The sequence below is a fragment of the Macrotis lagotis genome, chromosome 5 (assembly GCF_037893015.1).
Source record: "Macrotis lagotis isolate mMagLag1 chromosome 5, bilby.v1.9.chrom.fasta, whole genome shotgun sequence".
Classification (NCBI taxonomy): domain Eukaryota; kingdom Metazoa; phylum Chordata; class Mammalia; order Peramelemorphia; family Peramelidae; genus Macrotis; species Macrotis lagotis.
The window spans coordinates 39,760,396-39,780,594 of record NC_133662.1 but is presented as its reverse complement, the minus strand read 5'-3'; the positions used below and the strand labels follow the sequence as shown (position 1 = coordinate 39,780,594).

Sequence of the window (20,199 nt, the reverse complement as noted above, 5' to 3'; positions counted from 1 at the left end):
CATTTCTTTATTATAACTCATTGTTTATAATGTGATACAGACTGCTCACTGCTCTCACACACCATGCTTCACTCCCTTTTCCTTCAGCAATCTACATTTTTCAGTTCTTTTGATACTACAGAGGTTTGACTATATTTTATGGACATAAATGTAACACTTGGACTGACCATCTGTTATCTCTTAGTCTTCCTATGTTATCAACACATCTGCTTTTCCAGTTTGCTTGCCCTTGATGATGTGTTTTACAACATTTCTAGCACATAACTCATCATTGGCAATATCATATAACCAACTTTCTTCCACCACACATTTCTTCATTGACCTTTGGGTCACCTACAATTTTGATGCTTCAGAGAGCTTGGAAGTCCTTGATTCATAACCATATAGCATCCCTGGAAGAATATTAGTGTTGAAAAGATGGACTTTTGTGTCAGTGAATAACTGGTTATCACTAAACACAAACTGCATGGTTGTTCATATGTAATCCAACCTATTCTCTTCTCCCAGTTCAATTCTGGGTTCAGGTCTCTGTTACCATAGCAACCTGTCCACTATAGAACAATAGTTAGCATTTTTATATCACTCAGTTTCAAAATGCATCTTTTAATGCATTCACTTAACTCTTTTTTCAAAATTTTTTTTTTTTAGTTTTTGCAAGGCAAGGAGGCTACAGTGTTTTGCTCAAGGTCAGAAAACTAGGCAATTATTAAGTGTCTGAGGTCACGTTTGAACTCATGTCCTCCTGACTCCAGGGCCAGTGTTTTATCCACTGCACCACCTAGCTGGCCCATTCACTTAATACTTACAAGAACTTTAAATATAGACCCAATTTTATTGATGAGGAAACAGTAGTTTAGAGGAAATAAGGTAAAGTAACATGCCCAGAATCATTCATCTAGTTATGAGGTATTTGAAAGAGGATTCAAATGTAATTCTTTCCTCCCTCCAAGGCTTCCTTCACAGGTAACATTATAGATCTTCCTAATGAACTGACTGTCCAGCTGTATACAAGATCTTGAACGATGAGAATTCTTCATCAACATGCTTTTATTTGTTGGTTAGTTTTGTCCTAATATATAATGTTAGACTGCTCTTTGATTGACCAATAGATCTATCTCACTGAGCAAATCATATAGCTTTTTTTTAAAAACAGGACTTAGAGTAATCAACACTATGTCACCAGTAAAGAATAACCTTGGAGAACCTTACCATATATAGGAAATCTCACTTCAGTTTTGTTAGAGGCAGATTTAATAGCAATATTCCCTTATTTTGGGTTATATTGTGGTAGGTAATGTTGATTTTTTTTCAGTCATTTTGGTTGTATCCAACTCTTTGTGAACTCATTTGAGATGTTTTGTCAGTGGCTTGCCATCTTCTTTTCTAGATCATTTTACAGATGAGGAATCTATGTCAAGCAAAGTTAATTGACTTGTTTAGGATCACACAGTAAGTGTTGGAGTACAGGTTTGAACTCTGTTCTTCCTTACTCTAATCTCTGAGCTCTATTCCCTCTAACTGCTATGTGATGAGGCAATCCTAAATTAATATGCATAAAAGAGGTTTATTTTGCCTCAGCACAATAAATACAAGCAATAAATATAGATTATTATTTAGTTATAGCTTTGTTATATGCCGTCTCATTTGTATCCTTTATGGAAATTAAACTAGTTAGCAGGTTAGCAGGTTAACAGAGCAGCATATAATGTTTTACAGGGCTTCAGGAACCCACCAAGCCTGAGAGACTCTGATACCATTTGTGTGGGACTTTTTAATGCCTTTGGTGAACTAGGAATCTATTTTAGGGAAGCAGAGACAGATTAGGTCCACGGGTGAGTTTTTTTTTTGATATTCTTTTATAGAAAATTCATCTCTGTCACATGAGGGAAAGAGGCAGCCTGAACCTAATTCCTATTTTTTTTAACAAGGAACAAAATTCCTGAGAAATTATTGTTTTGACAACATAACATACACTAAGTTCATTTAGTGAACTTATATTTATAATTTATATGAACTCAGATTTATAATTCTTCACTGATATTTTATTTTTGCAAATACAAATTATGAGTTTTTCAGCATTCATTCAACCATATGCATATATATATATATATATTTAAGTTACAAAATTTTCTTCCATCCTTCCTTCCCATCGCCCTCCCCTCAAAGGCAGTCAGCTTAATATTGTACAAGCACATTTGTGTTAAATATATTTACAGATCAGTCATTTTCAGTATAAGAAATTAGAATTAATGGAAAGAAATATGTGAGATTTTTTTAAATTAAGTGTAGTATTCATCAGATTCTGAAGGGTTTTTTGTTTTGTTTGTTTTGTTTTGTTTTGTTTTTCTTCCTCAGAATTGGGAAAACATTATCCATAACTGTTGTCTTAGCTCCCTGAACTGCTGACAGCAGTTGCATCAATCAAGGTTGATCATCTCACAATGTTGCTGTTAATGCGTATATTGTTCTCTTGGTATTATTCCCTTCCTTCAGCATCAGATACTGTAAGTCCTTCCAGGCTTCTCTAGAATATGACTATATATGGTTTCTTAAAGAACAATAGTAATCCATAGTATTCATGTACCATAACTTGTTTAGCCATTCCCCAATTGATGGGCATCCCCTCAATTTCCAATTCTTTACCACTATACAAAAAGCAGCTATGAATATTTTGAAACATGTGGGACTTTCCCCATTTTTTATGATTTCTTCTGGATAAAGGCCAAGAATTGAAATTGTTGGGTCAAAGGCTATGATCAGTTTTATTGTTCTTTAGGCATAGTTCCATGTTGCTCTCCAGAATGGTTGGATCAGTTCACAACTCTACCAGCTTTGATCATTTTTCCCATTTTGTCATGTTAGCCAATCTGATAGGTATTAGTTGATATCTCAGAGTTGTTTTAATTTGAATTTCTCTAATCAATGATTTGGAGCATTTTTTCATATGATTATATACAGCTTTAATTTCTTCTTTTGAAAACTTTCTATTCGTATTCTTTGACCATTTATCAAATTGGGAATGATTTGCAAACATAAATTTGATGCAGTTTTCTATATATATTATAGTAATGAGAATTTTATCAGAGCTCCTAGTTGTGAAGATTGTTTCCCAGCTTTCTGCTTTCCTTCTGATTTTGACAGCATTGATTCTATTAATGCAAACCTTTTTAATTTAATATAGTCAAAATCATTCTTATTTGGTTATAAATTTCTCCTCTTTCCTTAGAACTGAGAGATACATTATTTCTTGGTCTATTAATTTATCTATGGTGTCACCCTTTATGTCTAAATCTTGTACCCAATTTGACCTTTTTTGGTATAGTACATGAGATATGGGACTATGCCTACTACTTTCTAATTTTCTCCAATAATTTTTGTTTAAATTCTTATTGTTATAGAGAGAGGGAATCTATGAGCCTAATTCATGTTGGGAAGTGGGAACAAGATAATCATATATGACAGGTATTGTGAAAGCTCTTTTTCTTATGTTGTAGGGAAATACTGGTAGATAATAGTCAATTTTGACTTTTTTTGATGCACATCCTCCATGATCTATGCTGAGGATATATCTCTTTTGTGTCATTCCTCAGTGCATATTTGCAGTTATTTTATTTAAGTGGTCACTTACTTCAGAGAGAAATTAGCATAGGAATCTCATCTACACCTAAAACAACTCATCCAGTGTCCATCTGAATATGTCTAATGATTATTACTGATAGTCCAAAAAGTTGCTAACAAAATTACATCTTTGGTTATATCTGTTGTGGAGTTTTACATAAGCTCTCTATATAAACAGATATTGTTTTTCAAAGATAAAGTTTAAGGTTGCATCTTTCTTTAATAATTAAAATGTGTTTTGGGGTTAATAACAATGCAATTTACAAAAGATCGTCAATTATATGAAATTATATTATAAAAAATTATAAGCAAAGTTACATTATATGAACATTACACAAAATTTTCTGAGAATGTTTGCCTGTTCCCTTCTTATATTTTCATCAAAATACTCCCAGTGCATAGATAGATAATACGTTTAAAGATGAGAAAGGTTGATATTTACTGTCTTTTAAATCCCCATTTTGGGGTCACGTTGCTATCTTTAAATTTTTCACATTTTATTTAATGTTTTCCCTATTTTGGTTGTCAAAAAATATATATATATATAGATAGATAGATAGATAGATAGATAGATAGATAGATATATCTTAGGTTACCTATAAGATTATGTAATGAAATTAATTGTAATCTGTAATCTTATATGCTAAAAATAAGAGGGGCCTAAAGATTGTATCTCTGATTTTATCAGTAGAGGAAATTCCCAGAGATGGAAACTTGCCTTTTCAATGTACATTAATAACTTCTCTGCAACTTTCAGGCTATAAAGCTTAGAGCACTCTTTAGCTGGATGATTTTTTCTCCCAGTATCACACAACCAGTATGATCATGAATCTTGAACCCAGATCTTTGGGAATTTAAGGTTATTTCTCTGTCCATTATAGAACACTGACTTTCATATGAAAAAAATAAAGTACTATGAGGTTGGATAAGAAAAAACTCATACCTCTGTGTGTTTGGGGTGTGGAGAAATTGGAGGAAATTAGAGAAGTTTCATCTGAAGGCAGGATTTGAGTTAGATCTTGTGGGAAGGGTCACATAGAACATAAACAAAATAAGTTCAAATGTAAAATCTTAAACTAAGCATCTATGAAAGCTTGGGTATGTTATTTAATATTGCATATTTAAATCTCAATTTTCACTTATTAAAGTGAGGATAGTTATATTTATATTACCTAGCTCACAGGGTTATTATAATGAAAGTGCTTTAAAATTTTTAAGGTACTATATTAACATGACTTTTGCATGTTATTATTTAATTGTAGCTAATATTCATTCAAAATAATTCTAGAAAAATTCATTTATTTTCAGATATATTTACAAAATTATGAATCTTTTGTGGGGGGAGTGAAGAGTGAGCTCAATATCTACAGATGGAATTTTCTATTCTCAGTCAAGTTGTATTTGTAGAAGAGTGAGCTCAAGATCTATGGGAAGAATCTTATTATTTTCATTTATAAGTTTTATTTAAATTACTTGGCAATTAACTGTGTTTTCAAAAGTAAAAGTAAACCTACTTTAGGAGCTTTTGAGCTGTTTATTAGAAAGCCTTTTGACCGAGAACATGGAGCAGCTTTGGGGAGTTTTTTAGGCCCAATTTGAAGGGAGGTGACTTGACTATTGTAACTAGTTTACTTAGCAATTAATTAATGGATAACCACCCCAGACACCTTCTCTAGTGCACAAAACTGGCTCAAGAAAGGCACTCTTTGGTGATCTCTGTTATATGATGTTTTATATATGGAAATGATTCAGGATTAAGGACATTGGTAAATCTGAGATTTCCCAATTTTCCTATTCTCTTTTCAGCTCTAGACTTTGCATAGAAATGATTCTCATTTTCTTTTTCTTTCATTTCTGTCATGTTCTCTGATATCAAACCATTGTCCAGTTCAAAATATTGTCACATTTTGATTTTTGTAAACTCCATCTCTTAAAGTGATGTATGATTTGGTGGCAATTATGAATGGTAAACAACTTAATAAGGACAATTTGGGGCTGGTTCACCCAGTTAGTTATGAAAATATCATGCTATTGAGGCCAAAATTACAGATTTGAGTTCCTAAATGACAAGTTAATTTTGTTCTGTCCTACTGCACTAAGTGTCTCCTAACCATTTTGTAGCTATGCTGATATGGAAACAGCTACATAAATCATTGTAGGAGGTGACTTGGGTATTATAATTAGTTTATCTAGCTATTAATCAATGGATGGCTACCCCAGACTCCTTCCCTAGTGCACAAAACTGACTCATGAAAGGCACTCTTTGGCCATTTCTGCTAAATGATGTTTTATGTGCGGGAATGAAAATTCAGGATTAAGGACATTGGTAATTCTGAGATTTCCAGTCTCTCACTAACTTTTCAGCCCTAGACTTTGAATAGAAAGGAATGTATATCCATTGCATCACCTTCCTACATGGAAGATAATAAAATAATCCAACTCATATCTGAAGAGAAGTTGCTTCTATTATATCCACCACAAATAGTCACCTGGGGCTGATGAGGGAGCAAAACCTCTTATCTATAACCTCAACCCATTATTTCTTGTTCTGTCTTTTGGGTGCCAATAGAACTAATTTAATTCTCTTCTTCATGGTAGCCCTCAAAAATACTCTCATGGAGGTGGTGTAGTGGATATAAGACTGGCCCTAGAATCAGGAGGACCTGATTTCAAAATTGACCTCAGGCACTTATTAGCTTTGTGACCCTGGACAAATCACTTAACCTTAGATGCTTAAAAATGTTTTTATAAGAGGAAAACTTAAATCTACATGTCCAGAAACAGAACTGATCTTAGAGACCATCTATTCCAAACTCCTTATTTTATATATGAAGAGACAGAAACCCAGGATGGTTAAAGTATTTGTTTAAGTTTCGCAATGGCAATACAAGGCAATACAAGGCAGCGTATAAATGTTCTTTCAACTATTCATCACCTGCATTTCATTTGGTCTATCCTAATGTGACATTTTCTTCTATACTCAAACAATCTTCTGGAAATACCCTAATATATTTCATCTTTTTCACTTTCCAACAATGTAAAGTAGGAAATTGTGGATTTTCAGAATTGAATGTAATTTCACAGCTATGATCTGGATAGAATAAAGACCTTTCTCATCCTATTCCTGCCTCTCTTAAGCAGCTTAAGATCATTTATCTTTTTCTTTTTTTTTACTTCCATGTCACATATTAACTCATATTGAATATTTTCTGGTTCTAATTATCATTAATTCAATTTAGTTTCATTTCACTAAACATTTATTAAGTGCCTCTTCTATGTTATGGACTGTTCCAAACACAAAGGACACAAATAAGAACCAGTGATGCTGGGCAGCTTGATGCCACAGTGGATAGAATACTGGTCCTAGTGTCAGGAGGACCTGAGTTCAAATCTGGGCTCAGACATGATACTCATTAGCTTTGTGATCTTGAGCAAGTCACTTGACCCCAATTGCCTCACCAAAAAAATAAATAAATAAAAATAGAGTGATGATCTCCACTTTTGAGGAACTTCCATTCTAATGGAGGAAACAGCTGTAAAGAGAGATGAGGAAGACACCAAAGTGTTCTATGGAGTTGAAGGCAAGCCAAGCTACTGATATAAAATGGCATTATCTTGAAGGTTTTGAGACCTCTATAAAGGAAGGCTCTGGGAGAGGTTTAGTGTCCTCTCCTGCAGCTCTCCAATGAGAGGGGAGAAGCAAATTAGTGTGAACTGAAGCAGTGCTGAGTGTCAAAATTTGTCTTTATCCAATGTGGTGATAGAATTCTATTAGTTAAAACTTTTAGATATTTATTTTGGGAACATTTAAAAAGTATCCTACCTATATACCTTTAAACATCTCATTGATCATAATGCTGGTCAATATAGAGTCAAGGTACAAATACTTGAGATTGAAAACTTCCCAGTTTTAAATTTTCCTATCCTATGACCCTTTTTAAATCTACTCATGCATATTATTATCTAAACTTTGGCTTCAACATTTATACAAGGATATCATGAAAAATTGACAATTTTGTTGCTGAAATTGCAGTATATTATTCATGTTTGTGGCATTCCCCTGTCAATTCTTTTAATATCAGTGAAAGAAATGTCTAGACCAGGTTTTTTTTTTGCTATCGCTAAACTAATGTTATCTATCATTAATCACCACCCTCCCTTCTAAATACTTCCCAACTATTCCTTTAGCTAAGATATATCTATTCTTTCCCCATTGCACAGTATTTTGGCTTCAATTTTGGGGATGACCACTAAAGAGATATCTTTCACCTTCTGACTAGTGACCCATCTTTAACCTTTCTTTCTCTGGAGATCCTTATATCTGAACTCTCCTTTCCAGAAATTTCCAATACCCATGCAAGCTCTACAATTGATGCCTCTCTGCCCTTGACATTAAACAGTCAGATGTACCTGAATGAGACCTACTGTTACCTGCAAAACACTAGAATTGTGCCATATTATAGGTTATACACTGAAAAAGTAGTCAAGTAACTAAGAGTATGGAATAATACAGGTTACAAGGAAGGAAGGGGATCTCTGACCTGGATTAAGATTGAGCCCAGGTGCCTTTCAAGGCTTGTATATCCTGCCTCTCTCCAGAGTTGTGATTTATATATATATATATATATATATATATATATTTAGTGACATGATGTATCCTTTGGTCTTCTCCCCTTGCACTCTCATCATCCTCTACATTGAGGTGTTAATTTGACTTCCATATTTGCTTTCCATTGGGTGAGTTAAGATGCACCTATAATGAAAGGGATAATACTTTTGGTATTAGTGGCTACTAAACTTTTATCTGTATTGATCTCCAAACCTTTCAAAGTAGATATAAGAGACTAGGATCCTCATTTTTCTTTCTTTTTCCCCCCACAGCTGCTAACACAGTACATAACAAATAGCAGGCACTAAGATATGTGTTGGTTGATTTCCAAGGTGCTATGGGGGAATAGAAAGGAAATAGAGAACAGGTTCCATGTCTTCAAACAAATTACAATCTGGTTTCAAGTTTAATATTTAAGGAAAGGAAAATAGGAAAAGATTTCATATAGAAATGTTCTCACATTTTCAAAACCTTAGTGTACTGATCCAGAGGGATTCTGCATTCATACAGACCAGATTCATTTATGGAGAGGGTTAACCCTCAAAGAGGTCAACTTTTCTTTTTACCTTTTCCTCCAAACTGGAGTAAAGTTCTGGTATAATCTTTTTAACAAAGCTTAGATGTAACCCATAGAGAGTATTTCCTTCATAATGAGTGATGGGATAAGCTCCTATAAAAGTATCAATGTTAAATAAGAACATCTCACATAGAATGACTTTGTTTCCTAATCACATCAAATATACAAAGGAGTTTTAGGTGCTCATGAATAAATATAGGAAATATGAACCATTTAAATAGTGTATTACAATAACTATTCTGCCCACAAAGTAGAGGCCCTTTGTGGAACTACTTAATAGGTATTTCGCATGCACCTCAGACCTGTATTGTTTGAGCAATTATCATGGAAAATTGAAACTTTTAAATTTCTTGGAAAGTTTAATCCCATTGCCTTTTGCTTAGCTTATGCATCATTTTTCCTTTGGTATTCCTCAGTCTGGAAAAAGTGATTATTAATTAATGTTTTTCTCTTTCTGGGTAGCTAGTATTCAACTCAGAGCAATATAAACTTTCAAAATCAAAATTGTCCATCAATTAACTTCTTGGATTATCCTATATGTGTTTCATTGGAGGTCCATACATCTATTGGTATCATTAGCTACTGACCTATGCTCAGAAAATGAAATAGAAAGAAAGAATCCTAGGAACTGTAAGCCTAACAGTAAGAACACCAACAATTTGACAATGTTGAACTTATTTTTCTGCCATAAATCCTCATTTTTAGCAGTTTGTGTGTGTGTGTGTGTGTGTGTGTGTGTGTGTGTGTGTTTAGGGAAGCAGTCCAAGGCAAATCTCTACTACCCCATTTCCACTTAAATGTTCAATAAAGACAGATCTAATTGTCCTTAAAATAATAAATATTATCTCTCCTAAAACATCAACAAATATTATTTTTAATGGGAATAAACTTGGAACAGTTTCAATATAATCAGGAATGAAACAAGGATGCCCATCAACACAATTAATATTAGAAATGCTAACAATAGCAATAAGAGAAGAAAAAGAAATTGAAAGAATTAGAATTGGCAATGAGAAAGCAAAATTTTCACTCTTTACAGATAATATGATGGTATACCTAGAGAAACTGAGAAAATCATCTAAAAAAACTCCTTGAAATGATTAACAAATATAACTAAGTAGCAGGATATAAAATAAACCGACATAAATCATCAGCATTTCTATATATGAACAACAAAGACCAAAAGAAAGAGATAGAAAGAGAAATTCCATTTAAAATAACTGTAAACAACATTGAATACTTGGGAATTTCCCTCCTAAGACAAACCCAGAAACTGTATGAACAAAATTATAAATCACTCCTCACCTAAATAAAGTCAGATCTAAATAATTGGGAAAATGACAAATGTTCATGATTAGATTGAACTATATAGTAGAAATGACAAGTCTACCCAAATTAAATTACTTATTCAGTGCCATACCAATCAAACTACCAAATAACTATTTACCGAGCTAGGAAAAAAATAGTAAGAAAATTCATCTGGAACAACAAAAGGCAAAGAAAATGATGAAAAAAATGGCAAAGGAAGATAGCCTAGCTCTACTAGATCTAAAAGTATACTACAAGACAGCAGTCATCAAAACTTCCTGGTACTGGTTGAAAATTAGGATTAGCATAGGTTCAAGAGACTGTAGTAAACGACTAGAGCAATCTACTCTTTAACAAACAACTTTTCCGATAAGAACTCACTATTTACAAAAATTATTGGGAAAACTGAAAAATAGTATGACAAAAACTAGGCAAATCCACATCTCACACCCTATACCAAAATAAATTCAAAATCGTTACAAGATTTAGACATAAAGAGTGATGCCATAGATAAATGAAAAAATCAAAAAAATACTCTATCTGACCTATGGGAAAGGGATAAATTTATGACCAAACAAGAATTGGAGCACATTATAAACTGCAAAATTAATGATTTTGATTATATTAAATCAAAAATGTGTCAATGCTGCCAAAATTAGAAAGAAAGAAGAAATCTGGGAAACAATCTTTACAACCAGAATTTCTGATAAAGGTCTCCTTTCTAAAATATATAGAGAATTGCATGGAATTTATAAGGTCACAAGTCATTCCCCAATTGATAAAATAGTCAAAGGATATGAACAGGCAGTTTTCAAATGAAGAAATTAAAACTATATATAATTATATGAAAAAATGCTCCAAATCACTATTGATTAGAGAAATGTAAATTAAAACAACAAGGAGGTATCTTCTCACACCTATTAGATTAACCCAGATGAGAAAAAGGAAAGATGATCAATTTTGGAGAGGATGTGAGAGGATTGGGACATTGATGCATTGCTGGTGGAATTGTGAATGGATCCAACCTTTCTGGAGAGCAATATAGAACTATGTCCAAAGAGCAATAAAATGTTCATACCCTTTGACCCAACAATTTAAATTCTAAGCCTATATCCAGAAGAAATTAGAAAAAAAAATGGAAAAACTCCTACATGTTCCAAAATATTTACAGCAGCTCTTTTTGTAGTGGTAAAGAACTAGGAATTGAAGGGATGCCCATCAAATGGGGAATGCCTAAACAAGTTGTGGTAAGTGAATACTATGGAATACTATTGATCTATAAGAAACCATAAAGGTGTGGGCTCTAGAGAAACATGAAATGAGTTACAGGATCTGATGCTGAGTGAAGGGAGCAGAACCAAGAAAACAATGTACACATCACCAATGTGCTCAACAACCTTGATAGAAGCAGCTCCTCTGGAAGTCCAGAGAGCTAGGACAACTGTATTTGACTGGTTATGGACTATATTATCTCCAACCAGAGGAAGAAAAACAAAACAAAACACACAGAAAATAAAAACCCTTCCAAATCTGATGAACACTTCATAGAAATTATCCCTTATGTATCTCTTTCCCTTTCCCTTAATCCTAATTCCTAATGCCAAAAATTATGAATTTGTAAACATGTTTAACAAAATATGTATGTAAAAGGCTAACCTGACTGTTCCCAACTGAAGGGAGGAGGGTGGAGGGAAATTTTGTAACTTGGAAATTTTCATGTGCATATGGCTGAAAATTAATAACTAAATTTCAAAACAAGAAAGACACATCTTCCAAAAGGGTTCAAAAATTAAGCGATTTCTCAGTTGGTGGAAATTAAATAAAAGACTGGTCCTATCCATAGTCTCAGTCACTATCAACAAGCAACATCACCAGTCTCTGGATACTGATCAGGTGAGTTTATTGCATATCCCCAGGAAGGAGCTAGAACACATATCCCTCAGGAATTGATCAAGATACTTATTCAACTCCAGAGAATTTACTGTTTTTTTAAAATGAGAGAAATAGGATCTTCCTACATTAGTATTAAAATCTTTGGAAACTAAAATAGTTATTTCCCAATTCTTGCATGAGACAGCTAGCAGGCACAATAGATAGAATACCAGACCTAAAGTAAGATTGATCTTTGAGATTTCAAATCTGGCCTTACTAGCTGTATGACCTTGGACAGGTCACATAAGCCTGTTGCCTCAGTTTCCTCATCTGTAAAATGAGCTTGCAAGGAAATGGCAAACCTCTCCAGGGCTGTTCACAAGACAACCCCAAATAAGTAATGAAGTCAGACATGACAGAAAGACAAAAATCTGTGCATTCCATTTCGTTCTCTAGTTAGTTGTATAACATTTCTTCCACCACCACATGTATTCCTTCTTCACTATGTCCTCTCAGATAGCTCATCTTCTTCTTAGTCAACAAATATTTATTGTCTAATTGGTGTCACAAACTGTGTTAAGCATCACATTCATTCAGTTCAGTTCTTTTTCTTATGAATATTTTTCTGGTGCCCCCAATTCTCCCTTATACCTCAAATTATCTTTTGTATATCTCTGCATATTTTTTTCCCTTCCCAGTACAAAGTAGCTCCTTGAGGACAGGGATTATTTAATAAATAATTATTGAATTGTTTACAAAAATTTGTTAAACATGCTACAAAGGCAATTTTTTCAGTTGTAATTAAACTACATGGTATCTTCAGTTTTTGAAATTGTAGTGGTTCTTGATTTTTAACTGAGCAGTTGTAATAGTTTAAATGTTATTTTTTCCTCATGATTTTTTCTAGGTAACACAATTATCGGGATTTCCTGCATATGTTAAAATAGTAGAAGTTGGACCCAGGGATGGCTTACAAAATGAAAAGGTAATGGATATATTCACAAGATCTCTGTTAAATATTAATTGAAAGTATTCATATTCTGAAAATTATCCAAAGTCATATTTTTTGAATAACAGCATTTATCAATCAACAAATATTTCACAAGAGCCTCCTACATTCCAAACACTTTTTAGAAGCTGGTAATAACAAAGAAAAAATGAAATTACCCCAGAAATCAAAGAATTCTTATTCTCTTAGAGGGAGGCATATAGCTATGTGTACATAATTTGCACAATTCATTTAATAATATTTAGAGCTAGCATTTATGTAATACTTCAAAATTGACAAAGTGCTTTATACCTGATATCTCATTTTATTAAATCTTTTGCATTTGGATAAATTTTTTTCTTCTTACAAACTATAAGTCTCTCAATATTTAAATACTTTATTTTTCTTTTCTAGGTTATTGTACCTACAGATATTAAAATTGAGTTCATCAACCAACTTTCCAAAACAGGTTTATCAGTAATAGAAGTAACCAGTTTTGTGTCTTCCAAATGGGTACCTCAGGTAGGTAAAATACAGAATTCATTCATTAGGTCTCTGATGGAAATTTGTCAGATAATTATTGAGAAATTAGAAAAAAGAATACTGCTCAAGAATGGTAAAATAATAAAGGTCATGTATTTTCATGTTTGCTTTTTTTCCACGTCATTACAGTTGTCATTCACAGAAGTGCTCAGGGTTTGCAAAACAACTTGCAGATGTTATTCAATAACTTTGTGGTTGAGGAACTATTCATTTTGTAACTTTATAGTTAAGGAAAAACTGAGGGAAAGGTTCAATGACTTGCCTGTAGTTCCACAACTAGTAAGTATCTGAGGTGGATTTTTCAACTGAGGTCTTTTTAACAACAAATCCATTTTTGTATTCCTACAGTTGAATTTTTGAATCTAAATTCAAGATATTTTAAAAGACCAGATTTGTGATTTCATTGGTGAAAGAGAAAATTCCTGGCCAGGGAATCTACCAATGATAATCCTTCATGTATCCTGCAATTTGTAGTCTTAATAGTGTTTTTCTGTGTCAGCATCAAGAAGTTAATTGATTTACTTGGGGTCACATAGCCAGTATTTATATGTATTTATCAAAGGTGGGAGTTGACTCTCAGGGTTTTTGGTGTCCCATGCATTCTCGAGTTCAAGGCCTGCTCACTACCTTGTGAAAACTTTTATTCCATTATATTTTAAAATATTACTTTCAACCCATCCCTCCATACTATCAAGATGCTTTTCACATGTTCTATTTATCTACTACATTTCACTATCCTTTGTAGCTCTGTATCAGTTACAGATTTAGTTGAGTTTTTCAAGTATCTTACAACCAAAGCAGATCTAGATAAATATGTGGCAGTAGATAGTGAGATATTTCCTGTTCATTGTATTCTCACAGTGGATGGAAATCTCAGGTAAATTATGGAACCTCTTAGTAATTGGGCAAAGCAGCTGCTGAAAAAAAATAATGATTTACCTTCCCAGTTAATGATTGATATGACTCAAATCATTTTTCTGATTTAGCTCCCTTATCTTCTTAATGGGAATGATGATGAATAGACTGGGACCTACCACACAGGTCCCTTCTATAAAGGATTAGTTAGGGCTTTCTTCTTTCTGTACCTGTTTTGGTAGTTCCATCTGTTTTTCCACTATCGAACCAGAAATAGACTTAACTATCAGGGACAAGTAAAAAGAGGAAAAGAAAATACAAATCACCTCATACCCAAGAGAGAACTGCTATATATAGGTGAAATATATAAAATGTTTGTACACAAATGGAACTAAAAAGTAATTGTCAACCTCTACAGCATTTCCAGCTTTTTGTCCCCTGATGATTGGTACTTGCTATCATAAGATTTATAATGATCCCTTCATTTTGCAGATGAACTCATTGTAACCCTGAGTAACTAAATGATTTGCTTTCATTATAATAGCCTCCTAATTGGTGTCCCTGCCTCATATTTCTTCATTCTCCAATCTGTGTGTCATATAGCTGCCAAATGATTTTCTTAAAGGGCCTGCCTAACCGTATCAACTCCACAAGTCAAAATTAAAAGGATTTCTGAAGATGAAAACCTCTAGGTTTCAAGTAAACTCCTTTGTTTGGCTAGCTCTTTACAATCTGGCCCCAGCTTAGTTTTCCAAATGTTTTTGTATATTACTCTCCTTCGTGGACTCTTTTGTTTTAACATGATAACACATCTCTCATTTCACTGTCTTTGCTTTGCATAAAATTAATTTTTCCTCATTTTTATATTTTAGGATCCTCAGTTTCCTTCATGACCAAACTCAAGGACTAACTTCATCTACATTAGGCTTTCCTATTCCCCTGCCCCAGGCTGTAGTGAATTCACTGTCAAAAGTTTTTTATTTGTTTTATTCATTTTGAACATAGGAACATGTTTATCTTCTCTGTTAGAATATATAAATGTCATGATTTAAGGCCTTTATTTCATTTTTTCATACTATCCACATTGCCTAGCACAGTGTCTGTCTGCCCAAGGTCACCTAGATAACTACAAATCAACTTGGAGCTTCTGACTTCTAATAGTACATTTCCCACTATAGTACTTATACAAGGTAATAGAGATATTAAGGAGTAGGTGACATATGAACTCAGGTCTTCTGAATCAAAATCAAGTGTTCTTTTGACCACATCATATGATCTTCTCTTAATATTTAATGGGGTTGACTTTAGAGGAGAACCAATACTGATATCCCCCAAGACTGGATGATTTGATGATTTTGTTGCTATTTACTTGTGAGGAGGTTGGCAGTTATGAAGGGTTTGCCATTTCCTTCTTCAAGTCATTTTACAGATGAGGAAACTGAGGCAATCAGTATTAACTGACTTCTCCAGTAAATGTCTGAGATCATATTTGAACTCATTTAGATCAGTATTTCTGATTGCAGGCTTGGAATTCTATCTACTGTACTACTATTTGCCCTATAACTTGGTGGATATGGATCACTGTGGAAAATTTTCAGGAAAGGAAGGCCACTGTTCTCTTTTCTTTGCTCCCACAAAAGAACCCCAGACAGAGATTACTCCACAGAAATCCATACAAATAAATGGTCACCCTCTAGTAAGAAGGGGTTTTCTGATTTTTAACCCTTTCGGTTAAATCTGCTTGATCATTAGGTCAACTCTTGCACTTCATTATATTTCAAAGGATAGAATTAAGAACCATTTTAAGGACAAAACAATTGGACACCTCAATTATTCCTAGCTAACAGAAACATCTATATAAATAGAAAAGGTAGTAATAATAAATAATAATAAAATATAATAATAAAAAGAAGTGCTTTTTGAGGGGAAAATGGGGAAATATTTCTAATATGCTATGAACTGAGTGGAGAAATGTGATATAAATGTCAGGCAATATAAATGATGTCAGATTAGATCCTATGATTATGGTAAACTGTTTATTGTTGCAAGATTAATGAACTCTTCCAAAGCAACAGAGTAACATCAATTAAATGAGCTAATGTCCCATAGAGCTACTAATATACTTCTGCCCTCGTTCTATGAGCAGTCTTTTTCCCCTGCCAAATGATGTTGTTGGGGGGAGGAATAACTTGAAACTGGTCCAATCTTATTTATTTAAGTTGTTCCATCTGTAAAAAATGAATAATTTTATGCCAATTATAAGAAATTTTGGATTACTGTATTTCCTCTTAAGTACTAATCTGTATTTAAGTATTGCAAGCTAACTGTGGCTTAAATAATCAATGAATGGTCAATGGTGTGCCTGGGTCAAAGATACCATATAATTAATTTTTAAAGCATTATTGCCCTTAAATTACTAATTTCTAAATTTTCCAATATTTACAATTTGATGTGAAATCAAAACTAATTTAGCTTGCCTTGTTTGAACAAAATTCTTTGCTGCTTATATCACCACATTGCTTTACTGATTTCATTTTTTTATGGTAAACTGCAAAAGCTACATCAAGCTAAGATGGTTCATAACATGGCTTTCTTTCCTGAAACCACTTTGTATCATTCTCCTTCACTATAAAGTTAAGTTTATAAAAGTTTATAAAAACCCTCTTGGGGAGGAAATTTAAATCAGATTTGTATGATTTCGAGAATTCTTATCTCAGACTTGGGTTAGAATATTTTGTTTTAACATAACTGCTAGCATGCTATTTATAGTGAATGCCGATCCATTTAAAGATAAAGGTTTATGGTTCTGAAATAAAATTCATTCTTGATTATGTACATTTTCTTTTCTTTTCTTTCCCCTTCTTGGTCATAGGTCATGGGAATAGTACTCCCAGTTATGTTTAGATCACTGCTTGTTCACTTATTTCTTTTTTTAGTATTTTCAAACTCTTTTATAGTTTCCCTCCTACTGTTTTGCTTGGCAGTGAATTTCTTCCGGAAAACAGCCAAAAGAAAAAAGTTCCACAGTAGCAAGGTGCCATATAAAACAGGATCCTGCACCTCTAATCAAAATAGCCAACAATGATAAAATTCTTGCCACTAAAAAGTTCATGCATTTTACAACTAACCTGGAAAAAAAGGTTTATTTTTTAAGTCTTATGTGAAGTAATATGCAGAATGGTTTCAAAAATTGATTCTGATTTACCTGGAAAGAACATAATTATAGGAGACAGCTAAAGACTTCAGTGAATAGAGCACTGGTTTGGAATCAGAAAGACCTGAGTTCAAATGGGGCCTCAAATACTTAACAGCTCTGTGAACCCAGTGCAAGTCATTTAACCTTTTTACATCAATAAACTCAACTCAAAATGAGCTAAGAAAATCTAAGTCACTTCAGTATCTTTACTAAATAAATTGCCAATGGAGTAACAAAGAGTAAAACATAACTGAAATGACTGAACAACAGCAGCATTATAGTGATAAAAGAAATTCTTTTAGTTGTACAATATTGTTTAACATTACTAGAATTATTTTAAAACTGAGTTGATGATTTTAATTTTCACACGTTTCTTTGTATAGTCTCACCCATAGGGTTATTTCCTTGAATCAAAGAAAAATTAAACAAAATGATCAATCTGCCACCATGCGACATTCTGAATCCAATCACTTCCATTTCTTTCGGGGAGGAGGGAAGTGTTGTTTCATCCTCCAGTGTCCAGAAAGATCATGACATTTAACCTGAGATAGGTTATTTTCAGTTGCATTGTTGTAGTGAAACTGGATAATGTTCTGGTTCTGCTATCTCTGCTTTCTATCACATTGGATTCCTCTATTTATTTTAATTCCTCAAATAGTATTTTTATATCTTACTATACCAAGAGTATTCCATTATATTAATTTATCATAGTACTTAAATGTTTTAAAGAAATAATTCAATATTTTTAAAATTAGAGAAAAGTAAAATTAATGTTTCACTTAGTCAACCAGTTTAAACTAGTTTTAATAAGCAATAGAAACAAAAATGTCAGTTTTCAAAATATTTATACCCTCATACCATTTTCATATACAGTTATTTAATTCTCTTAATACTCATCTGAGTTAAGAGGTAGTGTTGTTATTGTTATTGACTCATTTAAGTTGAGTCTGACTCTTTGTTACTCCATTTGGAATTTTCTTGGCAGAGTTACTGGAAAAATTTGCCATTGTTGTGTTCATCTTATTTTATAGATAAGAAACTGAGACACACAGAGTTAAATGACTTACCTGGGGACACATAGCTTGTAAGTTCCTGAGGCCAGAATTGGACTTAGATGAGTCTTCCTGACTTGAGAGTCAGTACTTTATGCACTGAACTACCTAGCTTTCCCCTGAGCTGAGTATAATTAATCTAAATATTTCCCATAAGTGATAAACTTGAGTTTATAGTAGTTAAATGATTTACCCAAGGTAAGAAACAGTTAAAAATGTTAGCTAGTGATTGAGACAAAAGGAGAACCCAGGTGTCCTGACTCCTAATTGAGTGTTTATTATTACATCACATCTTTTTTTAGATTTTTTTTTCTTAAATCATCACCACATATCATTTCAGAATTTCAATAACTTGGTAATAACTTAATCATTAAGGAAATGAAGGCCTAAATTAGATTGTTCATTTCCTTTTTTCTTTCTATAAAACCTCATTTAATTAAAATTAGTCTGTCTTAAAATGTCCATTAGTCCCAAATTGGAAGAGATGAGTGACCATACATTGCTCGGTAATTGTATAAATTCTGTGAAGTAAAGGAGTCTAAAATGAAATGCCAAAAACTACCAAGAGATAAATTGAAAACTCTTCCAATAATGTCTAAGTACAATAGTTATTGAAGGAAATGCTCTCTTCTTTGCCCTTAATCTTAGGAATTTATCCATTTCATTAGGGGAGATTGTGAAATTAACTTATCTCCATTAAAGGAAAAAAGTACTGGTGAGAAACTTTGATTTTTTGGGACAGAAGCTTCAGATTTGTATTTTCTTTTCAATAGTCAGAATTTGGAAATATTATCAACAAGAATTTATTCTTCCATCATTGATACAATTTAAATTCTGGACTATGGAAGAAATATTTTGGAAAATGTTTCTATGCCATTTGTCAACTACAAAATAAACTTTGACTTCCCTCTTTTTGTCATTGACTTTAGTAACATGGACATGTATGTTGGAGAGCAATGATATCAAACTCAGAAATAGGATCACTAATCCGTGGATTAGAATCGCTAATGGGCAGCATATTCATTTCATTATAAAATATAATGTTATCTATGCTTACTATACTTTTATTTATTTTGTTCAGCAATTCCCACTTACATTTTAATCTAACTTCTGATGCTTGTGGGAGTGTTGCTGATCATATATTTGAAACCTCTGGGCAGGGCAGTGTTGTGTGAACCTGTGAACCCTGGACTAAATATTCAACTTCCCAGGATATTGATTTCCTCTTCTGTAAAAATGTGTGTTGGATTCATTGATCTCTCAGGTTCTTTTGGCTCTAATTCAATGATTCAATTATATTCACTATTATCCAGCCTCCCAAAATCTTTGTCCTTTCTCTCCTGATGCCCTACACGCCAATGTACAAATCCACATTCAAACTGTAGTTAATTCTAACTGTATAGTGTCTCTTGAATGCAAACCCTCATACCATTCCCACTGTCACTACCCAAGTTCAAGCACCTGAATTTATATTGTATGATAATATTATATCATTTACTATCCTCCTCCCTAGTCTCCTTACAGCTATCTTCTACTCTTTTCCATCAGTTTCATCTTGTTTCTAACCTTTTCTTCCTAATG

General features: G+C 33.1%; 1 protein-coding gene across 1 annotated transcript in view; it reads left to right on the top strand.

Annotated features, from left to right (window-relative positions):
- Positions 1–20,199, top strand: part of HMGCLL1 (3-hydroxy-3-methylglutaryl-CoA lyase like 1) — a 254,110-nt gene that overhangs the window by 59,311 nt on the left and 174,600 nt on the right. Inside the window, exons 2-3 of the mRNA XM_074237239.1 lie at positions 12,892–12,969; positions 13,387–13,494. Of these exons, the coding sequence (XP_074093340.1) occupies positions 12,892–12,969; positions 13,387–13,494 (186 nt within the window). The remainder of the gene's footprint in view (positions 1–12,891; positions 12,970–13,386; positions 13,495–20,199) is intronic.